This window comes from Gallinula chloropus, assembly GCF_964237585.1.
Source record: "Gallinula chloropus genome assembly, chromosome: 8".
Classification (NCBI taxonomy): Eukaryota; Metazoa; Chordata; class Aves; order Gruiformes; family Rallidae; genus Gallinula; species Gallinula chloropus.
In genome coordinates this window covers 25,428,796-25,452,489 of record NC_140093.1, presented here as the reverse complement: position 1 = coordinate 25,452,489, position 23,694 = coordinate 25,428,796, and the positions used below count along the sequence as shown (strand labels likewise).

The 23,694-nt window shown below is 41.4% G+C and overlaps 1 protein-coding gene across 1 annotated transcript in view; it reads right to left on the bottom strand.

Annotated features, from left to right (window-relative positions):
* Positions 1 to 827: 827 nt before the first annotated feature.
* The window catches only part of ACSL3 (acyl-CoA synthetase long chain family member 3), a 48,129-nt gene continuing 25,262 nt past the window's right edge, over positions 828 to 23,694 (bottom strand). Inside the window, exons 3-15 of the mRNA XM_084267082.1 lie at positions 21,756 to 21,933; positions 15,681 to 15,790; positions 14,270 to 14,408; positions 12,733 to 12,883; positions 12,004 to 12,127; positions 11,637 to 11,708; positions 11,046 to 11,185; positions 10,173 to 10,345; positions 9,026 to 9,100; positions 8,561 to 8,752; positions 7,213 to 7,327; positions 2,527 to 2,684; positions 828 to 1,166 (exon numbers count right to left, since the gene is read on the bottom strand). Of these exons, the coding sequence (XP_084123208.1) occupies positions 1,003 to 1,166; positions 2,527 to 2,684; positions 7,213 to 7,327; positions 8,561 to 8,752; positions 9,026 to 9,100; positions 10,173 to 10,345; positions 11,046 to 11,185; positions 11,637 to 11,708; positions 12,004 to 12,127; positions 12,733 to 12,883; positions 14,270 to 14,408; positions 15,681 to 15,790; positions 21,756 to 21,933 (1,791 nt within the window). The 3' untranslated portion in view covers positions 828 to 1,002. The remainder of the gene's footprint in view (positions 1,167 to 2,526; positions 2,685 to 7,212; positions 7,328 to 8,560; positions 8,753 to 9,025; positions 9,101 to 10,172; positions 10,346 to 11,045; positions 11,186 to 11,636; positions 11,709 to 12,003; positions 12,128 to 12,732; positions 12,884 to 14,269; positions 14,409 to 15,680; positions 15,791 to 21,755; positions 21,934 to 23,694) is intronic.

The following is a 23,694-nucleotide window of genomic DNA, read 5'->3' as shown; positions in this document are numbered from 1 at the left end:
ATTATGACTTTAAAAATCCCCCCCGTAAATTTGGGTGGCAGGTAGGGCAGAACTGGGGTCTTGCCAGACCTGCACAAACACCAGGAAGAGCAAACCCAGAGCAATGTCCAAACCTAGGGAGAGGCGACAGCAGTCGTTACAGTCCCTCTGCTTGAAGGGCGCTGTGGAACCCCCAAAGCATTACGGGAAATGAACGCGGAGCGGTCTCATTAGCGCTACACAAAGCAACTACTGCACGGAACGGTCACGAGCTGCTTAAAAAAGGGGTTTCTGTACTTGAGAGATTATTCTCAGGTTTCACTTCTGCTGTGTTAATAGCATCGCTTGTATGAAACGAGCTCTAACACACACCTCCCAGAGCGCCTGCCTTTATGCAGAGCTGTTCCACGACCACCTCTGCCTTTTCAGACAAGTAAAAGTAACCATTAGGCACGCCTTGAAGGTGTATCACACAAGCTGGAACGTCAAACCTCTTCTCCCTCTGATGTACACAGGAAATAGCACAGCAGCAAATAACCTGGTCCTCTGTAACCATCTCGTTACAAGCACGTGCAATGTACATAATGTCACAACATCGATACCTTCTTATCTTTAAATAATTAGGTATAAAAAGGCCCCCAGTATAACCATTTCTTATACAGCCACGTTCTCTCTATATACATCCAAGTTTTAAAGATACAAATAAAACATTATACAGGATTTATAAATGTTTAAAAACTTGAGGCTTCAGAATCATGGTTTCCCAAAAAAAAGACTCGGGAAAATCCACAGACTGACCAGGTAGCAGAGAAAACTGGAAAAAAGGAGACAGACACAAATTTGCTGCCGTAACATTTTACTAAACTTGCCAGTCATCACGGTGATGTCATCAGAGATAACAGTTTAAGCTGCAAATGAGGAACGGTGGTTTTGTGTGTTGATCTCAAGTGTTGAGACAGGCAATTCAAGTATTTCCTATTTGATCCAAGCTCACTGTAGCAAAGTGGTGCAGAAAAAGAGGAATTACTTTACATTTTTTCCATACATTCGATCAATGTCCATTTGATAGTACGCCGTCAGCTCCTTGCGTTTTAGTTTGAACGCATCTGTCACTAGACCAGTCTCGGGGGTCCAAGGATCAGGGCTCAAACGAATTTTTACTGGTATTTCAAACTTCTCCAGATTAGCTGCAAAAACAAACATTTTAAATACAAAATGTAAGTGTAACCATTTTTCTGCAATAAAGCACTAAAGCAGGAACTGTGTTCTCACACAGAGAAGTACACGAGATGAGCGAAGATGTGCTCCTCAAGCCCCCAGGGTTAGCTCTGGAAACCCACACTCAGTTGCTCTTCTGTGCTTCCCACAGAAACACCAACACAAGCCCCAGTTGTTTGGGCGCCTGTGCTGCCCCCTGACTTCAGAAAAGCCTCAGGGCATGGACACAACACCCACAAGATACACACTGCTGTACCAGTGCCATGATACTCATCTAATGGAGATCAAGCCTTAAAATCCATACACCTAAATCCCATACTACTTAAGCTTGAATAAAAGCCCTGTGCAAACCAGAATGCACATGAAAAACACACATGCAGTGACCATTTAAAAAACCTTCTGTGGCCACAAAGTGACAGCTTTATGAGAAAAATATCAGTGCTCAGTAATAGTCAGAAGCAAAAACAAGGCAGAAATTATGATAAAAGAACAAAGAAAACACATCCGTGCCACAGACTGTAATTCCACACCAGAACAGCTCAACAGGCTACAACCAATCGGCATGAAAAAGATACAGCTGAGGGGGAAGTATGACAGACACTGACAAAAATCCCAACTGCCACTGCAAGACTGCCTCTTCCCATAGGAGAGCATGGCAGAACCAACCTGAACGAGCAGAGGGCAGGGTTAAAACAGACAAGACATGTCTTCACAGGGACACAGCTGAGCTGTGCAACTGCTGCAAGACAGTGGAGGTACTGACACAGAATAGCCCTGCAACCTTAAAATCTGACCAGAAGAGTTAATGGCAGAAAAGTCTTCTAGAAATGATGAACAAGAAAGACATTGCTTTCAGGTCAGGAAATTCCTCGGATGGAAGTCAGGGGAAGCCAGGAGAGACCATCACAATGGCCTTCTTTCCCCTATGCATAGATACATACCACTGCAATACCCAACACACACACACTGTGCATCTACAGATGACCAAAAAGATGATACAGCTAAGGCCAAAAAGATACTGCAGGACATCCTGGAGTGTCTGTATAGTTCCCCTATACAGAACTGAACTGAGGCTGTTAATTTTGCTCTGGTTTTATATTCTTTCCTCACCTACTGCCCACAGTGAAGAAGAAAAAACCCAAAAAGGCTCCCTGAACCAAAAGGGCTGACCCAGCTCGTGTTTTGTTGTTGGGTTTTTATGTATGAAAATTTCACTTCACATAGTTCTATGAAATACACATGCTCCACAAAACATTTTTAGGCCCCATGCTTATCTGTCTGACAGGCATTACAGCCCACAAGGTTACTAACATCCACCCAGGTACTCACCTGCCATGGCAGCCTCAGCTAGCACCTTCAGTACCTCTTTTTCCATCTCAGGACTGTTACAGATCTCTTCCCAGGTTCCTTTGAATCCTTTCTTTCGAGCTAGTTCTGCAAGCTCCTTTTGATTTGGCACAACAAATCCAATGACATAAGAATGGAAACTGAGAAGCATAATGTACTTTAGTATGAATTTCGTAAAGTTAACAAGTCTTCAAAAATAACATTTCAAGTTGGGGGGGATGCACTTCATACAGAGATATTGCTCTTAACAGTTGGCTTTTGTTCACCTGATAATCTTTCTGAAATAGCACACAAATTACCCTTGCCTGCTTAAAAGTAATTAGAAAGAGAAGTGACTTACCTTACAGCAACTGGATTGCTTCAAGGTGTGCTGTCCATATGCATATTCCACTGTGCCTCACGCTCAAAGCTTTGGGAAGCAGTACCCATACGATGTCAGAGCGCCCTGCCTCTCCTCATGTTTTGCATCCCGGTATGAAGACTGGTGTGCGGCTTCCCTACCTCAGTTTCCTCTCAACTGCAGAATCCAGTTACTGTAGAGGAGTAGAGGACTGCAGTGAAGAGGGGTTGGAGAGCAGGTTGTGGAATGAGCATATGCACAACACATCTCAAAGATCGCCTGCTTCTGTAAGGGAAGTGACTTCTCTTTCTCTTTCAAGTGACTGTCCATACGCTCACCCGACTGTTGGAAATCACTGTCTGCTCCTGGTACGCCTAGAACATATAAAGCTGTGATCTCAAAGTCTCTGGAAAACACTGGAGCACAATTCACCCTGATAAAAGGTATTCAAGATTTCTGAGATGGTGCAAAGTTTAGGGAAAAAGCAAACAGAACCTCACAGAGCAACTCTGCACATTCTAGCAAAGCGGATCACAGAGTCAGCGAGCTGGAAAGGATCTCAGAAGATCAAGTAATTCACCAAGTACACCTAACAGATGATTGTCTGACCCGTTCTTAAACATCAGACCAACACTAATGCCAAAGCTTCACTACTCTTGGCACTGGTAAGCAGCTCCTGATGGCTATTTCCACCACTTCCTTCTCTGTAGCTTACATCCATTGTATTTTCATACAGCCAACAGTCAGATGTTCCTCTCCCTTCCACAGAAGCCATTTGTTCTTTCACAGACTTCTTTTTTTTCTGCCTTCTCACCTGTCTTAAGTTCCTTAAAGTATTTAAGTAATACCCTTTCCTTATACATCACAGAACTCTGTCCAGACATTCCTCAACTCCTTTCAATAGGACCACCTTTTCTGAAGAGTAGCACATGGAACTCAGACCCTTTAATGCCCAGCAGAGCAAAAAGATCATTGTGCATCCTGTAGGCTACACACTTGATTACACCCTATTATTGTATTTACCTTCCTGTAACAGCGTGGCACTTGTTGACTGCTACCACCTCCTACAGAACCGCTACCAGCTGGTGATTCTTTATGCTGCATTTCTGCAGCTTATTTAGGTGTAAGTTACATTTCTGCTCCTTAAACTGACCAGTTTCTCAAGCAACATCTCCACCCAGCCAAGACTGCTCTGAACTCTAATCCTGTCCTCCTTGGTCCTGTCCCACCTTGACCTACAGATTTTAGATCTTTTCAACTCAGTTTCACCAGACAGATCATTAATGTAAAAAATAGAGAACCTTAACCCCAGTATGGAGATTACATTAGCTTATCCTTTTAGGTCTCCAAGATAACTTTAAAATATTAACTCCAAATACCCTTTTGGCTACTGTACACTGCAATTTTCTCCTCTGTTAGTGGTATGCGTCATAACATCCATCTGACAGCAGTTGCAAAGACTGCATGGCCATCCTTTATGAACACAGGCTCCCCGGCACCATCTGACAGCAAGCGTTGCCTGTGGGCTGACTCAAAACCACTCCCGTTTTTCCTCTTACTAAGAATGTACTTACAGAAATGACTTCAGATCAGCCTCAGCATCACTTACTGCTTGCATCTTCTGCCTTGGCCCCTCTGGCTTCCCCTCCATCCGCACCTGTTCTATACTCTGTACTGAATCCTTGTAACATCGGCCTAGGTCTGTTGTGTAATGTGATGTATTATGTATGAAGGGAGAGACAACACAGGAGGACCAGGGCACTTTCATCCCTGGGCTTGTAGTCTTTTGACATGCTTAAGGTCATATCCAGCAATACCATGAGTGTCTCCAGGGATGAACAGCAAACAGAAGTACTCAGGTGGCTGGGTAAGCCTCACACTTTCAGTTCATCTAAAATTCCTCCTGAGTAGCCACGTATTTCCTCTGGACAAACGGGTTCTTCCAACTATGCTTTTTCCTGAAACAAGTACCTTGGAGCTTACAGCTCCTGGAACACATAGCTTGCCAGTCTGTACCACTAGTTAAATCTTCACTTGTTGCAGGTAAAATGCTAAAGCAGTTCTTCTTGTGAAGTATCCTAAAAAACATCCAACTACGTCTTCTCTCTGGAGCAGCTACCTCCCTCTCCACTACTCCTCCTCCTGCAGATCTTCTGAATTTGCTAGATTCTTCAGTCCTGGGCGTCATAACAACAGCAGGAAGGAAGACAATTTCAGAGCCCGGTCCCCAGGAACTCCCCAGTCATCTCCTTTACACTGCGTGGTTTTCCAAAACATCTCTCCTACATCCTTATTCCCTTGCTGTGCTTGAGATCCTACCCAAGTATGGTCATCAGACAAACAGTAAGCGACATCTGCAGTGCACTACACCTGGGTATCACCATCTCTATTCTCTAAAGCCTGGCCCGTATCAGCTCTCTTTGAGTTCCCTGCTGAGAACTCCCTTGGGGTTTCTGCCACATTTGCTCATTCCTCAGGTAATGAAACTACTCATTTTCCTGACGCGATACTTGAGATTTACTGAATGCATCTTGGATGGGTGAAGCACTGATAAAGCAGCAGGAGTCTCCTCTGAAGGAGCACTAATAACAAATAAAACGTTTGCTGAAAGGAAATGTTATGTCACTGACTATTTTGTCTGAAGTGGTCAATAGCTATAGTTTTTAAAGCAGTGATACTGTGCAAACGCTTTCAGTTCCCTGCAACCATGCTCAGAGGAGCTTTGCACCACAAGATCTAAGGTCAAATCACAGGTTTAGCCCACTTGCAAAAGTCTGTCCCCTCCTTGTCCTTTTGCATGTGGGAGATAGAACAGCTACAAATGAAGGACTCCTCTTGCACACAACACCTCCCAAGGAAAGGCTAAGGACACAGACAGGGTGCAAGAGAGGCCACAGGCAGTGCTAACGCTGTCTCTGAGCTCACACTGAAATGTGCATATGGACAACCATTCTGAGAACACGTACTACAAGGCTACCTGTGACACATTATACATGTGAAATTAATAAGTAGTACAGCAGCAGCAAAACAATCTGGAATATACCTAGACTCTGCTTGTCAATCACCTTTAAAATTCCTATAGGTTTTCCTGTTTTTAATCAATAGACAAGATATAGTCTATGAGAGCCAAGTGCCCATCTGACCAGCGTATTTTGGTCTCCAACGTTACATTTGCATGGCAAGATTAACACAGACTCAACAGTACGATTCCAATAGCAAACTGCAATCCTGGACCAGCAGAAACCACTGACTGCAGGAGCCTCTTTCTCCACAGACCAGAGAGGGGCTCAGAACAGGCAAGCAGCCTCCAGCAGCCAAAGCAAGCAAACACCAGGCTCACCAGACGCGCCAAACCCACAAATACAGCCCATTGCACATCAGCCTATTGATCCAAACATACCAAAACCAAAGGTATAGGATGTCTGCCATTAGTTAAAACCAACAAAAAAATACCACAGAGAACCAGGTGAACAAACCAAAAGTTAACTTTCTATTTATTACCACTGAGCAATTCTCTGGTGTGCTTGTCCTGGCCTCCTTCAAAGTTACCAAGCGGAGGGGTTTTTGGCCATACTAGAGATCAGAGTATTTCTGATTTTTCAGAAGCTCCAAAATGACTTTCCAAACATCAAAATGACAACAGGAAACAAAGACCATCTGAAGTATACTTATACATGTAAGTCTGTATTATGCACAGATAGAAAATTCCAGAAATAGAAACTTAAGACATTGAGCCTTTATATGCCTAATTCAAGTAGTATGTTAGAAAACAAATATGAAGGACATTTATCATAGTTTATTAACTGTGTTTGCATGGTAGTTACAGAGTGTTTTCTCTCAAGCTTCAAGGTTTCTACTGGTGTACTTCAGGGGTTAAAGTATTTTTAATGCACAAACCAGCTTCTGGGTAGGTGGTTGCCACCCCCTCCCCTTCCTCTGAAGTACAACACTAGTCCCTCTGAAGAGCAGACCACAAGTAAACACAGTGAGAACAATATGCCCTACAGCTTCTACAGGTAACAATCTCAAGAGTGTTTGAGTGATATCCATTATGAATGCAGTCAGAGCCCAGCAGCTTTTCTCACTGGGGAAAAGGGAATGAAAGGGACTCATACTTGGCATTTTTAAACAAAATATGAAACAAGTGGGAAAGAAAACTAAGCCCACACATTTCAAACGCTTTAGTTTTGATAAATTTATTCCTTTGTATTATAATTTGTCAATTGGTTAAAAAAAAATCCACAGTTTGAGTGGCAAAACATTCTGCTTACAGCTTCAGCAGGACAGACAAAGAACACAGCAATAACAAAACATCAGCTGCCTCTTACCTGCTTGCATATGCACAAATATTATCTACCAGTGGAAGATTCTTCAGAGCTGCTTCTACTTTGCCAAGAGAAACATACTCCCCTGCCTGGAGCTTTACAAGGTCTTTTTTACGATCTATTGAGGAAAAATGAATTAAACATTAATTACAGAACAGGAGAACTTCAGACACAGATGTGATGCTTTTCTGAACTGTATGTATCAGTGCCAAGAGGAAAGCAGATGCATGTTCGGTGATCATATCAGAAACCATTAATCCCAGGCTCCCAGGCTTTGCACTTCACCAATCTGCCCCTCACTTAAACATCAGCCACATTTTGACTCTGCATTTTCTGCCTTTAGAACAGCACCTCCTGTATGACCACACTGGTGAGAACAGGAGCCAGGCAGGGTTATGCAAAAGCCAGTGTCTGGCTGGGACTACACATTTTGTGCTGTCTGGTCCAGATGATTAAAGCAGGAGATGCAGCATTTGGTGACATTTTGTTATTTATTCCCAGGCTAAACCCAAGCTTAAAAAGCAACTGTCCATCTGTTATATGCAACACAACAATAGGAACCAAAAATTAAGCCCAAATTACTTGAGCTTCTTGTATGTGGCCCGAAGGGGACAGAGATGACTCCAGGGCCTCACCCAGCCAGCTGAGGTGGCAGACAGCAGCACCTCTCCTCTGCTACTCCAAGCTGCTTTGTGCAGGCCAACTAGGTAGTTTTGCAGCTGACCTGTCTGACCACTGCAAGGCAGCTACTATACCACCTGATTTTTTTCTCATAGTAAACTAAATCAGCTTAGATTTCAGGATTAAAGAGCACTCTGAATCACTCTTCAGACAGAGACCTGGTAGTTTACAGGGCATCAACTGTTGTCCCAACAGGCACTGAAGAACTGTAGTCGTATCACAAGCTTGTAACACCTTCACCTTAGCACACTAGATCCCTTATTAGAAATGAATATTCTTCTTATGAAGAATGGAGAATTTAAAAGGTGTTTATTTAACTCCTGAGCACGTATTACTGAGAGTGCCTTTTACTGAATCAAACTCGACACTTAGAAAATGATAAAATTTCAGGCAGCTTTTTGAGCTTGTTTAGCCTACATTTAGCTCTCTGGCTGCTACTCAGTCTCACATAGAGTGGAGTCAGGGTTGTGACTGTTTTAAAAGGAAGCAGCAATTTCAGAAATCAGCTTTTGAAACACACTACCAAGTTTATGTTATGATATTAGAATTTTCTTGGAATAGCTTATAGGGCTTTAGATTGCATTCTAAAATAGGAGGATTTTTTGATAACTACAGTATTTCACAGCCCTGAAAAATGCATATCTATGTTCACCTCAATTTCACAACTCACCGATAATTTTTAGGCATCCATCTTGATGAAACTCCCCAATGTCTCCAGTATGGAGCCACCTCTGCCCATTCTCATCAACACTGAAATCTTTCTTAGTTCGTACTTCATTTTTGTAGTAACCCACGGTCACATTTTGCCCTCCAATGAGAATCTCACCTCTAGGATAGGGTTTATCGGTGTTGTAATATCCACCTACAAGTACATATTTTATTAACAAGCATTAAAATATATTTCAAAGCAAGGATTCCTATTTTTCCATCTTTAATTACAGAAGTAAGGAGTATCACATATTTTCAAGTATTATATTAAAAGCACCTATATACTTTCACATAGGTAAAAGTAGCATTTAAAATTTAAAATGCCAAGAAACAGTACTATAATTTACTACTACTCAAGGTCCAACACAAAAACAGCTGTATAAGTTTACAGACACACTATAATCCAATCACACACAGAAATTCTCACCTTCTTCCCAGTTCAATAACTTGATTTCACAACAGACCAAAGGTGCTCCCACTCTCCCCGTAGTGTAGTCCCAAACTAGAATTTCAAAAAAGCATTTTTCAGAAAAAACCCCAACAAAACAGATTAGATTAACCTTTGCTGACATGCATTTCATTTAGTGAAGATTAACTGCTACTTATTTCTGAACTTTAATTTATAGAACAGAACTTCCAAGAAAACCAATTAATTTATTGAGGTAATGCAGATTAAAATCATCATTCTGCAAGGAGAACAGATGACTGTTTACAGATACCTCCAGTCATATCAACAGTTTTGACAGGGGATCACACTCCAGAAGTGCCACAGGCTTTAAGAATTGTTTGCTGGACTCTCAAATAAATAGTAATATTTCAAAACAGTTTAGGGAATCTGTATTTTGATCCATTTTCAAGGTCTCAGCCCCAAGAATTTCTGCATCTGGGCACCCTCCCAAAAGAGCATCACTGGAGATAACATCATTTGTGCTGCCTTTTTTTCCCCAAGCTACTGAAGAAGCCATTTTCAAAAACCTCTTGGAATAAAACCCACATGACAGCAGTGCGTGGATCACCAAGGAATATAACACACATTCTACAGGCCAGCATAATCGAGAAGTGAACCTCATTCTTGTCATACAATTCTCAGGCAGATTACACTACTGTCAAAAAACCCCATTAAACAATTGCAGCTCTGAGTGTTTCTGCCACCACTGAATACGAACAAAGTTTTAGGACTAAGATGACAACTGAGACCATGAAGTTCTGTTGCATGACATTAGAATCCAGTGCAGGCTTTTACATTCCAGATTTTGTTTTCCTAACATCTCAATATACTCACCAAAACGATAAATCATTTATCCAGCTCAACTGCTGAGTGCCATAATGCCCAGATCCCATTCACACTACTACAGGTTCCTCTATCACAAATGAGAGCATTCATTTCACACACAGGCTGCCAGCTTTAGCACAACGTGTCCAAATTAGCACTCCCACTGTTTTATACATTTAGGATTACAAGTAATTCCCAGGATTCCCCTACTACTTTTGGAGGCACACGCTAAGGGAGTAGATGGAAGGCAATACACACAGAGCACGGATCAGAGCACTCGGCGGGATGCACTGGGACCAACCTTCTGTGATTGTTCCAGCCCCAGCTGATTCGGTCAGCCCATACCCCTGCCCCACAGGGCAGCAGAAACAAATGTTCATGAACCGCTGAGTTGCTGCAGAGAGGGGAGCTCCTCCACAAAGCAGGACGCGAATTTTTCCACCCAGCAGCATTCGGACTTTCCGGAAAATAAGGCTAAAATGCAAAGAGAGGAGAGCATGGTTTTGTTGTTTAATACCAAAACAGCAGAGTACCTGATTTTCTATCTGAACAGGAAGTTTCCACCACCTTCCAAATAATTTTTATGGCAGTCAAGGAAAACCTTGAAGGAGCATGTTTACGTTTTCAAAAAGCACAGACAGATTTTTAAGGTTGGTTGTTTCCACAGCCTAATCTGAACACAAATTACATGTTTTGAGAACTTAGATTTTGTAAGACAGTAAAGTTCAGTGTTTTTCTCCTCAAAAATAATTTAAACAAACTGTTTAAATTTTGCAATTATATTATCCTTTAGCCTCACTAATGTTAGGAGTTGGACTTGACAAGCTTTATGGGCTCCCTGCGAAAATGCAAAGCCTGCAGTTATCTATAGGAACAGGCTTCCCATCTTACACAAGAACTGCATAAATCTGTTGTTAAAGTTGTTATGAAAATAATACAGTGAATATAAATCTCCAGTCAGTTTCAAGTTAAATAACACTCAAATTGTATTGGAAAATATTTAAAACAATCACACAAAGTACTGATTCATTGCTTAAATTTATGCTTGGACTTGTTCATGTTTAAAGTATCAACATGAACATAAATAAAAGCACAAAAGAAATCAGATACTGCTCATGTTGTAAGACTGTAGTAAGTGGGTTTTGGGGCCATTAAAAATAAAAATTCAAGTTACCTATCACAGAGTGGTGTAGTGTAACCTTTGGAAATCTGTTCCATTTTGTAGTTGTAGGCCAGTATAAACAGATTCCGCTGGAAACTTGTCATTTCATTCACTTTATTCATGACATTTTTGTAGATCCGATCCATAATTTCCTGGTTAAAAGAGATTATCTTTCATCCTGATGTCAGTATAACAGAAAGGAAACATGATACAGAAATTCTAGCCCATTTCAGATGACAACCTAGTCCTCAGTTGTCGCTAAGAGACAGTGAGATGTTCACAGGAACAAGGAAAGCCATCACTGGAACAAGAGCATTAGTTAACCCCCAGCTGCCTGTTGCCAACTACCTTTATTCCATTCATTCCCTATGACAAACACCAGATGACTAAGTACACTGGCAATGCAATCCCCATAGCTATGCTTTGAAAAACGCTGACACTCATAAAATGAATGCTTATCCCCAACATAAAGATAAGCACCAAAAATACTGTTTTAAGTTACCTTAACATCCTAGGGTGTACCTTTTTCATTTCAATAAATACATTACTTCTGTTGTTAAAAACAGAATAATTTAATAAGTGATTTATCCTTCAGCTACTTACCGGGACAGCTGCCATTAGGGTTGGCTTCAGCGTAGTAACATCCCCTTTGCTTCCTTTCTTTATTTTAGAGGACTAAAACAAAGAACATGTTTACTAGTGAGCACGTTCAAGATTTTTAACACAAGAAACAAAATGACATAGCACGTCTTTTAAACAATCATTTTCACTTAAGTTATACTTTAACAACTAAAACTAGCCCAGAGTACCAGTCATAACCACTAACAGCCTGTTTCATGAACTGCAGAAAAGATTCATTGTGGTATTTTCTCAAGAAACATTACAAAGACCTGATGTGAGTGATTACCTTAATTTCTTTTTAAATTATTATTATTTTTTACACCTCTAAGGGTTTACATCAACAACATACCTGGTCAGCTAATGTCTGGGGTGAAGAGTAACCAATGCGGCACCCATGAGACAGACACACAAGTTCAGCGCTCAGCTCCAGAACATGGGCAAGAGGCAAATAGCCAATATAGATGTCTTTTTCCCTGTAAAGAATTTTTAAAATAGAGGTTTGCTTTGTACCATTAGAGTCCTCGGATGAGCCATAAAGCTAAAATTTACACAGAGCTTACTGCAGAACTAGGAAAGTAGAAAAACACCTTTGAGTTTGGGAACATGTTTCATGTAGCGTGAGTTTCGCTTCAAAAGCTGCGTGCTACAAGCTGTAGGCTTAAGGCACGAACAAAGTGCAACGTTTACTCATCCCAAGATAATTACCCATGTGTTAAGGGTTGCAAAGGCTAATCTTGTCCACAGAGTTAAAACTGCACCAAACAAAGAAACCACAGAATTTAACACTAACCAAAGGAAGTACTGCTTAGGGAAGCTTTCGACCACTCTAGTGCAAGGCGGCCTCACAGGCTTTTGTGTCCCGGTCTTGCCCACATACAGAAGACGAGAGAACAAACAGCACATGAAGTAGTCATGTCATTTAATGCAGTACTGGAAGATGCTCAGACATCAGTACATAGTATGATGTGTCACAGACAAAGCAATATAGAACAGTTAGTATTTTACACAGTAATTAATCTAAAATCACATGCAAGTATAGAACTAACTTATTTGCTCCTAAGTAACTATTGGTACGTACCCCAAGTTTGGAATCCTCTCAGCCATTCCAGTTATCCCAGCAATTATGTTGCAATGGGAGATCATAACACCTTTGGGAACTCCTGTGGATCCACTCGTGTACATGATCACCGCAATGTCCGAGGGCACAGGCCTGCACTGCTGTTTGCTTCCTGTAATTTGTGTTCAAAAAGAGAACATGTAACTTGTGGAAAGCCTGTCAGGCTGGGAGAGCAGACACACTAATATATTTCAGCATCCATCCCCATGTACCACTACTAGTAGCATGACTACTGCCATCACATGCTGCTTTTAACACATGGTTAAAGACATAGTGGTCAAGTGTGCGGGGTCAGTGTACATGCTGAATGAGAAGAGTGAAGGCATTTTTAATCATTTCCCAACTCTGAATCCTTTCCATCCTGCGTGATGAACAACTGAGGAAAACCACATAAGCAGCAGCTCATATACTTAATAAAACATTAATTGAACGTGCTTGACCAAAACAATTCATTCTAGTATTCCACAACTTATTAATGGTTAACGTGACAAAGACAACATTCCTTCACTATAGTGCACCGTATGTGGTATCTAACAGACTAAAGAAGGATGACAGCTTTTTACATAGCAGACAGAATAACCAATCTCAAGGAGCTCATGAATAATAGCCATATTTACTTTTCTGTTGGCATTGTCTTAAACAGTTTTAGTGGTACATAAAAGTGGTGCATCATAAAAGGAAAAACATCTTTTAAAGAATGTTAAGTTTGCTCCCAACATCATTTGCTCTTCCTCTCAATATCAGCAGCAGATGGATTAACCACTCACCCTACTGCTAAAAGAAAATTAAATCCAGCATTCTTCAGTGGGTTAAAACAAGAACAAAAGAAAGCAACCAGTGAATGTAATGAAATCTTGAGACACTAGGTTTAGCAGCTCTTCAGAGCCAAGAATGAAAAATTGCTATAATAGAATTTCAGAAGGTGTTTTAACTGAGTTCTAATTCCAAAAATGTTACAGATTGGAAGTCGACTTCAGGAAATTTACACAGTAGATTGAAACTTGCAGTAATGCCATAAAAGCGACCAAGTTCTGTCACATTAAAAAAAGCTATCTTACATTTGATTTGTGAACTTAACAAAACTTGATGGCAGCAAATTGCTGATGTCTTGTGCTGTAACACAACTTTGTGTGTGCTCTGAATAATCTGGCTTTTATATGTTTGATCATAAGAACACTTTCTAAATTCTGGCCTGATGCTTATCCTAAAAATTCTTCTTCAACATGTGACATGTTGTTTTCAACACAGTAAAACGCTTTTAGTAAGAACTGTCTTCTCCACCAGACACACAACCAAAACACAAAGCCATCCCACACCCCAAAACCCAACCACAACCAAATCAAAAAACTCCACAGATTTTATTTAAAGAGGAAGCAGATGATAGAAGGTTAAAACACTGCATGACTTCTTGTGATCTGCTGCTTCCCCAAGTTTACTCAACAGGGTCAAACCAGGACAACACCTGAGAGGATCCGAACAGACAGGAGAGGAACCGTACCGGCATCTGCCTTGGCGCCCATCGCTTGCACAGATGCCATGGTGTGGACAATGACACCCTTGGGGAACTCTGACCACGTCGTTGGTTTGCCATCTACTGTAATAATGTGTCGCAGCAGTGGAACCTGAGAAACAATTTCCTGTGGAAATGAATGTATGGTCAGAAATCAAACATGAGGTTTGTGCCAACAAGAAGAGAAAAAAATAAATTTATCTACTGGATACATCAAAGAAAAAAAAAGCATTTGAAGCACTGACACAGAGTATCTGAGGATTTAAAGTATCAAAGGATAAACTTGTCTAGCTCCAAAAGCTGCAAAGCTTTAAACTGTCCACATTTAGATTTGCCAAACTGATTGAACTTTCCACTTATAAGTCCAAAAATTTTTCCAACCATTTACTGATTTGGGTCTTATTTCAAGACATGATTTGTGGAGGTAATTGACTTTCCATTCTCATAAACACTGAGAGAAATTTGCAACACCAAGCTCACAATAATTCTTATGTTGCTGTTCCTTAATACTAAGCTATTTAAAACAAGCATCCGCTAACAAAAATACAGAAAAATATTAGTTAAGCATTAGTTCAGCATTTGAAGCAAAATGTGAGCTCCAAACATTGTTCTGCAATGTTCTAGTGGAAAAAGAAATGATTATCATTGCTAAAAGAAATTAATTCTCTTACTGCAAGCTGAAATAAGTGTGCATTGTATATATACTGTCACTATAATAGTGTTAAAAAGAGCTTGGAAATTGTCATTCAAAACTCACCAACAGCACACCATTTTTAATTAAAACAATTTTCTTATGTGAGAAGTCTAATTCCCCCCAAAACACGATGCTGACGCTTATGCAAGTTGCTCCCCTTGTGTGTTTAATCTGGGTCAATAAATCAAAAAAGTTTTTGGACTGTTGTAATGCTTAATAAGCTTTCCTGCACACTGGAGAACAGCTCTTAACTCTTGAGGCACCCATCTTTATATTTATAAAGCGCCATTCTCTTCTGGGAAAGCATCCAACAATAAATCAGAAGGATGATCACATTCAGCTATTCATATACAGTTTATACACTTTTCTGTGCTTCCCATATGCTCTGACTGTTAAATTTACAGGCACTAAACCCACTCAGAAACCAGAGCAGTTTCTTGTAAAGGTGTTGTTCCAGGCAGCACCACAGCTCTTCAGCAGTGCAACTTGGTCATCCTGCTCTCCAAAATCACTGAGGAGTCTAAACCCCACTGAAGGCTGACTATCCTTTTGTCTGCACATGAGGACAGATACATAAATCTTATCCTAGAAAGAAGCACCTGCGCTGTGGAAAGGCAATAAATCATTGTTCCACACAGTGGAGCCAGGCCTTTTAACAATCAACAGAGACACTGGAGGGGAAGAGACAGCAAACAGTTTTCTGACCTTCAATTTTGTCTGCATCAGTTCTTTACTAGTAATGATGGTGGTCACCTCCGTTTCGTTTAACCCGTGCACTATCGCTGCGCCTCCCAGAGTAGCGTACAGAGTAACAACTGAAACAGAAAATGGGGGGAGAATGGTGAATGTGTGTTACACTGGCAAGCACAGCTGACAATAAAAGGGCTAAGATTAACCTAGAAATGCCTGTCAACTAATATAAAGGGGATAGAGTTCTCTGCTTTAAAAATCCCTGTTAGGTGGATGTAAACACAGTGTAGCCTTCAGCTTCTCCCAGAAGGAATAAACAATCCCCATCCTCTACGTGACCGGTTACTGTTTTCCAAGGTCTAAGCTGCCAAACCCACATTACCCTAAGCAATTCTCTTCTAGATCTACTCTCACACCTTCATGGCTTTTACCATTTTAAAAAGTAGGCACCTGCTCTCAGTTTAATACACTGTGTAACCACCCCCTTTGTACACAGGGAAGAAACAGCTTTCATTGATGTGACTGCTCTTTCCACAGTTCACACGCTCTGTTGCTAGCCTTTTACAACTGTCTGCTAGCAAGGAATGACTGTAGCATTGTAATACATGTCATCAGCAGATTAACTCTCGCCCAGTAATAAATCTGTGACTATCATATTCTCCCATCTCCTTAAAACAACATAATAAAGGCCTAATCACCACAATCACGATGAACTGACATCATGAGAATACAGAATAGGAAGGAAAGAACAATGTTTAGGAAACCAACTGTTAGAAACACCATTTCCTGTATTTAAGGAGAGTTTATGAGTTACAGTGTTAAACAACAAGTATTTCATATTAATCATTTTGAACTCCATTTCAATGGCATTTTATGGGAACTGGATGAGAAGAGACAGGAAAGGACTGGGGAAGAAAAAGGCAGCTCGAAGAGCAAGAGAGGTATTGCTCTGAAAAAATTCATAGCTTCCTATTTTCCAAGCAGCATACTAAGCAGGGGCATCTCAAAACACTCATGAAGTCCATGAACACAATCATTAATAACTACACCATCAGTGCCAGAAGTTTTGTCACATTAGGTATCTGAATTTCTTTCTGTATTTTGGTTTGGATTTAGCTGAACATCCAAACGCAGTTATCAAAACAAGAGAAGCCCCAGCACATGTTAGGGCTGAAACTATACTATGTTCACTGCAGCAAAAATAAAAAATAAAAATCAAATGAAATCAAAGCCTGCTGTATTCTAAGTTTTGAAATCCAGGGAATTACTAACCCAGCCAGGCATACTACACAAGAACTCTGACAGCAGTTTTCTTACACAGAGAAGTAAATAGTTGACCTCTACTCATTTTTTCCCTGTTAAAACAGTCCATCATAGATCAGAACTGTTGCAGGGCAAACGCACATGCACTGTGTTTTCTTTAATTTGGTGGGAGCAAAGTCCAGAAGAGTGCCTCTGCTAGTTCCCACGAGCTCTCCCTACTTACGGCAGTGACCCCTGTTACATAAACAGCGAGCAGAAACGCAGCTTCCCCGAGCCAACGAGCAGAGCCGCGACGACACACCGCCCGGAAAGCAGAACCTCCCAAAGAACCATTTATCTGGTCGATTATTCATCTACAATGAAGTACACAAAGGACAACCCAGAGCTACATGACAGAGCCAATGAGAAATACATCATCTATATGATGGTGCACTGATGTCACAGGAAAAAAAACGGGAAATTACTCCAATTCATGAAATCACCACATTGGCACCTTAAGCTTTTCCAGGCACAACTTGAAGTTTAGGTGGTTTGGGGCTTTTTGGGGTTTTTTTGGGGGGAAAGGGGTATCTCTCCCTTTTTTGTCTCTTGAAGACATACCAAGGAGGTACTGCCTTTTGTGTTCATCTTTATGCATGCAATGGTACATGTGAATCTCTGGTATCTGCACTCCTGCTAGGAACACTGCTCAGAGTCTGACAAAAAGAAAAATCTCAACACCACTAAATTTGACAGCTAATATACAAGAGCAAAGCTTTGCCCTAAAGAAACAAAGAGAACTTTTGCCATTTATTTCAATGTACTTCTGCTTAAGCTTCAGGAAGGAATGATTGAAAAATGAAATATAACCTTTCCTATTTATTTCATTATTTGGTTATACACTTGGGTATTTCATCTGCCTACACTGCTGAAAACCTTTTCAGACAGTTGTGGAGGAGATATTAACACAAAACCAGACTTTCTTCCAAGGTACTTTTTTTTTTTTCCCCCTCCTGCTTTTGAACTAACAAACCCAGCCTACCTCCTGCAAACACAGAAGTTAGCTAGTTTCAATCAATGCCAAATTTACAGTCAAGCAAGTATTTATAGCCATAAAAACTACTTGTTTGTGCAAGTGACACAGAACAAAAATTACTTTCTCCATTTAATTCCATAGTACTAAAGGCATTTTCTCCAACACTAGACATGAAGCAGATGAACCTGCTCCCTTGGCACCAGTCCTGGGCACAGACCACCAGATTTAATACATTTCACATCCAGAATGAGTGTCACAACACTACCACAGCCGTTAACTGCTGTGAAACTCGTCAACTGAAAAATGCTAATAGAAGCCATTTAGCAATGTCTTACCACAGTTGTTCAACATCATCTGCATTTTTTTAATTCATTCAGCAAACTGACTACGTGAATACCACATGATTATATCATCATCATATCAGCCAACACACAAGTCAGCCAAGTTCACATCCAAGATGACATACAGCCTAGATGCTCCATACCACGTCAGTCAGCATGCAGACACATCTCAGTGTGGAAACTTAAAACATTAACCCAACAACACAAAAAACCCCTCCATGCATACCATTCTACAGATGACAGCTCTCTCAGTTATTTATCATCCTCAGATTACGAAATATTCTTAGGATTTCTTAGTGCATTTCATTTCCAAAGAAAAAGTAATTGATGCAAGCCTTTGCATGTTATTCCCAGGATAGTCACTAGGAATCTAACGGATCCCAAAGGTGGATAAAGGGCAGAACTGACACAGTGTATCATGAGAAATGCAGTTTAAAGGCAACACAGGCATCTCATCCCAGAACAGCCTGGGCAGATCTCTGCTCTGGCAGGCAAGTTGTTAGCAGTCCCTCATGAAGAAAGGACCAAAAATGCCCTGAGTTTGGTCTGGGAGACACGTGGGAAGATCACCTGTACAAACAGATCATAGAGCAGAATGCTTGGGGCCATGGCCAGTCCGATTATAAGTATCTCCCAGAATGGAGATCTCTCAACCACTCTAGGCTCCTGTTTTGGTATTCAACCACCAATGGTGGTGAAGAGATTTGCCCTAAAAATCGAATCAAATTTTCCTGTGCATCAAGTTGTGCCCGTTGCACCATTTTATCAAAGTACATCATTGCACAGTCTGGCTTCATCCTCTCTGTACACTCTCATTAGATAGTTTCAGAGACAGCAACAAGATCTCAACTTGCTCAATGCCAAACGGACCCCACTCTTTCAGTCTCTTCTCCTGTGTCACATTGTCCAACACTTTCAGCATCTTGGCAGCCCTCCACTACCCTCACCAAGGTCCTTTTTTTTTCTACTGGAAAGCCCAACACTAGACACAGTACTCTAGCTGTTGTCTCACAAGCATCCAAACAGAGGAGAGAGACCACTTCTCTGACACACCTGCTACACTAGGATGAGGCTGGCCTTCAATGCAAGAAGGCATTGTGTACTCACTGCCCACCAGGACCCCAAGGCACTTTTCTGCTCTCCAGCCAGTTGTCCCCAGCCTGTACTGATGTGTGCAGTAATTTGCAGTGGCCTTTGCTGAACTCTGAGTTCCCAAAAGCCCACTATTCCAGCCAACAGGCCCCTCTGAGCATCAGCCCTGCCTTCCAGTGTGCTGGCTGCTCCCACCAGCTTGCTACGGGCTGTGACCTGCTGTGTTTACACTCTGTCCCATCATCCAGATCTTCAATAAAGATATTAAACAGTATAAGACTCAGTATCAATCCCCAAGGGCCAGCAGCTAACTGTCCCACTCATCAGAATCAGACAATGGACCCATGAATTTTCCCATCTGTCTTACCAGCTACTTATCCAGCCTCTATCTAAATAGTCTGGATGTATAGATACTATGGGAAGCCACGTCAAAGGCCTTGCCAAAGACACAGTATACAACAGCCACTCCATCTTTATCACAAAGCCAGTCATTCAACAAGGCAAGCAGCCCAATTTTCAATGAGCAGGACTAGGGCAGTAGGTCTTGTAACCGACTCCATCCCTAAAGCTGAGGGGAGTAACACAGCCTAAGCGTAGACACAAAATAACCCCACAGACCTGCACATACTCATGAAGGTATGGCTTCTCAAACTGAAACAGACCCCTGCTTGGAGCAGAGAGGGACCATTTAAGATGCAATTTTCTTGTTAGGCTCACCTCCAAAGTCTGAAGGAAGTCAAGTACACATCTTGAGCACTAGCAAATCAGGAATTTCTGCACATATGGCTTTTACAGCATGTCTCTTAGTGAAAGGCAGTAAAATGTGTCATGGGGGAAAAGAGGCCAAAGCCTGCAAGAAACAGCAGCATGGAACAGACTGCCCTGTAAGAAAATGAGAAATGTCCCCTGAAAACACCACAGAACCCAGCCAGGCTGGGCTCACGGTTAGGTGAATGACTTAAGGAGTGATGATGAAACAGCTATGTGAAAACAACCCCTACACCAAGCTGAGATCAGTACTCAGTATGTTTCTCAGCCAGAAAAGCAGGCCTAGAGCTCCTACTGACACCCTTGTGCCTAGGCTCAGACCAGGTGAGGGTACATGGCAGGCTTTCCACGGGGCAGAAGCGTACCTTGGACATGGCTGTGGCCCTCTCCACATGGCTCAAGCGAAAGGGAAGCAGACTGGGCTTTGCATCTCGCTGCCCTGTGCTGTGCAATGGTGCTGTGCAAGGGCTCCTCCAGTCCGTCTGTCCTATCCTATCCTGCCGCTCCTCGACCCAGCCTGCTGTACACACCCTGCCAAGAAAGCACCTCCTCCTCCCCACGCAGGCTCAGCTCTGCCCCAACAGTCAGTGGTTCCACAATAACATAGTAGAAGACCAAAGGGTAAGTAAGTAGAAGTTACAGCATGGAACCAAGACTGTCAGCAGACAGAAGTACCCAAAACACACTTATGGTTACTCCATGAGAAAATGAGGAGTGCTGTCCAGGTCAGAGAACTTGGCCCCAGTCCACTGCTAGGGTTAAGGATCCAGTTAGTGTATGATTAAGCCAGATACTACGAATGAGAGTGCGACTGACTAAAATAGGTCACCAAAACTAAACAGTCTTAAGGTTTTCGAAGTAATCACTAGGACTCAAGCTTGTCCTTAAGTGCAGTCTGAAATCAACGTTCAGATTAAATTAGGATGTATTAAGTTACATGCAACGCACTGTAAGAAAGTCAAGAGGTCGAGAGAAGAAAGAAAACTATTAAATTATTTAAAAAAACCCCAGAAACAGGCTCATCCTAAGGTTTGAGTTAAGAAATGACTTGTATGGGAAAAGAGTTACTACACAACTTTTTAGTTTGAAAGAGCTGCCCAAAACTAGTTCAGGACTTACTCATTCCTTCTTACCTTAGAGAAAGTAATACAATAAGCCATAACCAAAGTCAAAATTGAAGAGTTGACAAAACACACAGTTAAAAAAAACCAAAACACCACAACACAAAGTTACAGGCACAGATAAAGGTTTGACGTCAGCTCCTGAAACCGAGTCAATGAATTCATAAGTGATTTTTGTTTGTTTTTAGAAACTTGGGAATTTGTACTGATTTGAGATTAAAAGAAAATAAACCTCTGAAATCCACTGAGCAAGACATACTTACTGAAACATACTCCAGCTGTAAACAGATACACATTTCTCCACTGATTCAGGCAAATCACTACCAAGTGCAGTCTCTACCTTACGCAGTGTTTCTTATCTGTAGTTTTAAACACTCAGTATAAACTTTACATAGAGTTTTCTCAGTGTGTTAAGTAAGAAATGGGTTTGGTTTCAGACTGTGCTGTAAGATCAAAGGACATAAACACTTGAGGGGAGAGGCATGCTTACGCTGGTAGTTGCACATGAAGCAGGCCTGTGCCGCGATCATCCACTCGGCTCTGGTCTCGCAGAAGATAGCGATGTTAGTCTTTGGTTGCTGACCCAACACTGCCAGGCCGTTTCCAAAATTAACAGCTTTAACGTACACATCTTCATATGAAAGCCAGGTGTACTTGCCAAGGATGACCTAATGAGAGTAATAAACAGAATTTAGAAAACCAAAATCCTTAACACGTCCTGCTACATCTTTATCCATGTGAAGCAGCCACAGCTGTTTGAAGTAAAAGTTGCCCACATTCTCAAAGCAGTTCATCCCAGATAATGAAGAATATTCTTGCCAAAAGCTACAGGGACTGTGGAAGTTCCAACAGAATCGCTGCACTATCTCCACGTGCATTATCACCTCAGTTTCTCCCTTCACATTAGGAAAGCACATGATTCCCACTGTATTTCATGGCTTCAGAAGCCCTCAGAAAAGCCACAGTTATCTGACCCATGCACCTTCAGATTTTTTGTACAGGTTTGTTTTATTTTAAAGGGTGACAAGCACCAGTTAGTACAGCACATACTCTTATGTTTGCTTTCTGGGATATCTGGGCTGTGATTCTCCTATGCAAATATGATACAGAGGTGTTTGTTTTTATATTAAAAAAAAAAAACGAAACAGGAAAACTGGAATCCAGCCATCAGTACATAAATGGGTCCTCAGCCAGAAATTGTGAAATCCCTGTAGCTTTGTCTGTCCTGAAACAAACGTCAGGGGAAAGGGGAGTAACCTTTCTGTCCTTTTTTACTGCTAAACAGAAGTGGGACAGTAGACCAGACTGGAAATTACTGGCAAATCTCAGTACCAAAAAGCCATGTGGAAAAAGTGAGGCAATCTCACTTTTCTGCTATACGGGAAAGCTGGTGCATCTAAAACTGGACTTGAATTTAGAGCTCACAATCCAGCACAGATTTCTGTGTGTGCACTTGCACCTTGCAGTACTGTTTTCTCACAGAGTGATAGGCTTTTTTCTTTGATGACATCCTATAAATTTTCATATACAGATACAGTACAGAGGCAATATTCTGCACTGAAAATCCACACTAAAATTATTATACCTGCCTGTCAAGTTAAACAAGTTCCTTGACAATTTTGAAAACTAATTTTTACTGGTCAAGTACATCGAAAGTTCCTTTTGGCTACACAGCCTTAGAAATAAATACAAGCAAGCAATTAAAAAAGAAAACAAAAACACACTACAAAAGCAAATTTCTTCCTCCACTCCTGTTATCCAAGTTTCAATTATCAACTTCAACTAAATTTCAACCTTGTGGGCTGTAAAATCTAATAACTTCCTGGCATATAACTAATGAGTCTGTATTTCCACTTCCTTAATAAAATTAATTTCAAAACCTCCAACTTTAATAAAAAAATAGAATCTAATAGATTTATTATAACATTTTTCTAAGCATAAGTTCCCTACTGGGTACTGAGTTGTACCCACTACAGCTTTACGGCACCGCACTCATTAACCTACGTGTTTTGCAGGACTAAGCTTTTTAACTGGGAACAGGTAAAGCCATAGCTGCTTGGAAATGACACAAATGTCTTAATGGGTAAACATGATTCAGCAAATTCAAAAAAAATCATAGAATTGTAGGGGTTGGAAGAGACGTCGAGAGATCATCGGGTCCAACCCCCCTGCCAAAGCAGCTCCTCAGGACATATCACTCAGATAGGTGTCCAGGTGGGTCTTGAATATCTCCAGAGATGGAGACTCCACCACCTCCCTGGGCAGCCTGTCCCAGGGCTCCCTTACCCTCACTGGGGAAAAAGTTCTTCCACATGTTGGTGCAGAACTTCCTGTGCTCCAACTTGCAGCCATTGCCCCTTGTCCTGTCCCCACAGACCACTGAAAAGGGGCTGGCTGATTCCCCCTGCATCCCCTGCTTCAGATAATTA